General features: G+C 37.1%; 1 protein-coding gene across 1 annotated transcript; it reads left to right on the top strand.

Moving 5' to 3' along the window:
* The first annotated feature begins 1,351 nt into the window (after positions 1 to 1,351).
* On the top strand, positions 1,352 to 2,647 carry LOC128862355 (vacuolar protein sorting-associated protein VTA1 homolog). The gene is made up of 3 exons (XM_054100927.1): positions 1,352 to 1,602; positions 1,685 to 1,835; positions 1,896 to 2,647. Exons 1-3 carry the CDS (start codon positions 1,431 to 1,433, stop codon positions 2,509 to 2,511), a joined length of 939 nt encoding a protein of 312 aa, XP_053956902.1. The 5' UTR covers positions 1,352 to 1,430; the 3' UTR covers positions 2,512 to 2,647.
* The last annotated feature ends 1,099 nt before the right edge of the window (positions 2,648 to 3,746 follow it).

The following is a 3,746-nucleotide window of genomic DNA, read 5'->3' as shown; positions in this document are numbered from 1 at the left end:
AACTATGTATCTACTCGTTCCCACGACAGTCGGTTCTACGTAACCGGAACGACCCGGATTTATATCCGGCTAAGGACTGTCACTTCAGCAGTATTCCTCGTATATGCACGGGGAATGTTTATGCTGCTACAACAACAACAACATGTATCTACTATCTCCTCTAGCTATAAGCAGCAAACACCAAGCTATCTGGAGGAAATGAACAATACATCTTCCAAAGCGATTTCGCCCCCCATCAACAACCCCGCTATTTATATGCGACTACCATTCAGGAGTGTGTAGGTTCAAATCTCCATGCATGAACATCAAATAACAGAAAAAGTTGTTTTCTAACAGCGGTCGCCCCTCGGCAGGCAATGGCAAACCTGAGAGTGTGTTTCTATTATGAAAAAACTCCTCATAAAAACCATTTTCCGCTCGGAGTCGGCTTAAAACTGTGGGTCCCTCCATTTGTGGAACAAGATGAAGACGCACACCACAAATAAGAAGAGGAGCTCGACTAAGCACCTAACAGAAGTGTTTGCGCCAATATTTATATATACATATGTATATTGGGACCGATGTAATAAGACTGGCATGACATACCCTAGCCAAATTCTAATCATGATTAGATTCTTACTCTAGTCACATAACACCTCTCTTCTTTACCCGAGCTACGATATTAGGACGAGAATCGCATGCAACATGATTTGCATACAATAGCGTAAATGTAGACCATTCATCGCAGTCCTCATGCAATAAATCGTAGAGTTTATACGATAAATCTCAGACTTTATCGCATGCAATTAAACGCAACTTTAATGTTTAGGCAGCTATATTGCCATTTATACGTAATCTTTGTAGTGACAAGATTATAAAATCTAAAGAGAAATTTAAATACGAAGTTTTGACAGTTTTAGCGCTTAAACGCTGTAACAGATTGATATACCGTCATGCTTTAATATTTCGTTTAATACACTTTTGCATGTGCTCAAAAATACAGTGAGTGTTTTATAGATTCCTTTTTTTAAATATAAGTTATGGCATGGAATGTCCACATAAAAAATATATCTAGAATAATTGTTTCGTATGCCATGAAATTGATAGTTCGCATGAGATAGCTCATTGTACGAGTAAATGAAGATGATTAGATATTCGACTTAATTAAGCACGTGTTGATTCAAACTTGGGCTAGAGAAAATACCTTTAAGTTGACATAATTGTAACTCTATGTATTGTATATTTACGCTTCTTTTATTCAAAAGACTATTTAGCTCCTTTTTGAAAAGTTGAAATTTATAATAAAACAACTTAAATAGTTACTTCCAATGGCCTTTCAAAACTACGGCAACACTGCTCCACAAGTCACTTTGACGTTTCTGTCTGATTTCATCGCTACTTCGTTTGTTTTGCCCAATTTGGTACATTGTTTTATTAGAAACGGCAAGACTATGGAATTTCCTCCTTGTCCACCAACATTAAAGCTTATCCAGCATTTCTTGAAGATTGCACAAGAACATGATTCTCGTGATATTGTTGTTGCGTATTGGGCGCGGCTGTATGCGCTTCAAATCGGATTAAAAATCTCAAAGCAGGAACCAGATGAAACCAAACTACTATTGGGTACGTGAAAAACGCAAAGCGGTGAAGTGTGAGGTAAAAAAGGAATGTCGTAAAACATGACTCATTTTTGTTTTGATTGCAGCAATTATGGATTGGTTGGAGTCAACGAAGAAGGCGCAATTAGAAAATGAATCTATTACTAATGAGGTGGCGGCACAAGCACATTTGGAAAATTATGCCTTAAAGCTCTTTCTATATGCAGATAAGCAGGACCGTGAATCAAATTTTGGAAAGTTAGTATTGCTAGTAAAAATGGTACAAAGCACAATCTTTAATTTTACTTTACTCCACAGAAATGTTGTGAAAGCATTTTACTCCAGTGGTGTTATTTACGATATACTACAGACGTTTGGCGAACTCTCTGAAGAGTCTATAAACAATCGCAAATATGCCAAATGGAAGGCAGCATACATACACAATTGCCTTAAAAACGGCGAAACTCCGATGCCGGGTCCTTTGCCGGATGAAAGCGAAGGGCATGATGACGAAGGTGGTGACGAAGCTACTGGTACAGCTGATGGCGAAGGTGATCCGGAAATCACCGCCATACCACAAGATCCTCCAGCTGATGAAGATGCTGGCCCAACATCAATTCCAGATCCGTCACCACCGCACAGCCCTCCACCTACTGCAGATGAGGTCCTCAACAATCCCAGCAAATTGCCAAGCCCACCAGTAGATGAAGAAAAACCTGGTGGCTTCGAGCCATATGTACCGCAAGCGCAACCTAATCGAATATATGTGCCTCCAACACCAGTTGCCGATTTACAACTCACACCTGAACAAATAATGAAGGCGCAGAAATACACGAAATTCGCGGGCACAGCTCTCAATTTTGACGACGTTAAAACGGCTATAGATAATCTCCAAAAAGCATTGAAGCTTTTAACTACGGGCGAAGATAGTTAAATGGTGAAGTGAATGTACTATCGGAAAGCTATTAACTCTCATAAAATTATTAACAATTTAAATTTATACTAATATTAGATTCAATAAGAAATATAATATGTAAACTGAAATATATTGCAAAGCTTTTAAACGTTAATTATTGACTTGTATGTATGAAACAAGCAAATGCGCATAAATGATTTAATTACCGTACTTTCTTAGATAATCCAGCTCGGTATTACGCGGTATTATTTGTTGGAAATAATAATATTGTCGTAGCTGCGCTTTACATCACATCGTTGTTGTTAATTTGTCGACAATTGGCTATTGGAACTGGTTTTAATGAGATGTTTACAAAAGGTCGGTCTTTTAAAAATCGTTATTTATTTTTTTTTTTTTTTGTTTTTTTTTTTGTTTTTTTTTTTTAATTTCACTAATCATTTTTTCAATCTTCTTTAATTTCAATGTTAATCTAATAGTTTACTATTAAACTAATATATCAGCGCAATATAATCATATTTGGCGATTTCAAAAGCGACTTTTTTTTATTGATGATAGCTTTTCACTTTCAAGGCAAAATTTTGGATTATTCACGCACGTTACGCATACTAGCAGCACTCTCCTGGACATATTTTTTCCACGACAGTCGGTTCTAAGTTACCGGAACGACCCAGATTTATATCCGGCCAAGGACTGTCACTTCGGCAGCATTCCCCATACATGTATGTATGTATACTGCTATAACAACAACAATAACATATTTTTCGTGAAGTTGAAATCAAAAGTCTTGCTTTATGATCAACTCAGTTTACCAAGATTTTCCAAATATGACTTAATGAACCTAACATATGACTACTTTAGATTTAAATACCGTCGAAGGCTTCTTACTGCTAATTTATGCACATAAATTATGATGAACTGGATTGTGAAATGACCAAATTAACTTTCTCCAAGAAAACATCCCACTCACACCATGTGGGATTAGTTAGTAAACCTATCAGCCGCCCTTGGTTCCAATGTATACTCTGAGTATAAGAAACTTAGGAAGTTAGTCAAGAATGAAGACAGGGTTCTTAAAATGAGATACTTTGTGATGTGTGCTTTCGTAACATTTAGTTAAGCAGTTGGGTCTAAGCATACCTGGCAACATGTCCGTGAAATAGGTATCAGTAGCTAAAACAATCCAGCAACCGATTCTGTTGATGCAAACGTGCTTAACGCAAATTTGTTGGACCTCCATAAAAACAGCACTTATA

The sequence above is a fragment of the Anastrepha ludens genome, chromosome 4 (assembly GCF_028408465.1).
Source record: "Anastrepha ludens isolate Willacy chromosome 4, idAnaLude1.1, whole genome shotgun sequence".
In the NCBI taxonomy this organism is placed as follows: Eukaryota; Metazoa; Arthropoda; class Insecta; order Diptera; family Tephritidae; genus Anastrepha; species Anastrepha ludens.
This window is presented reverse-complemented; position numbering and strand designations above follow the sequence as displayed.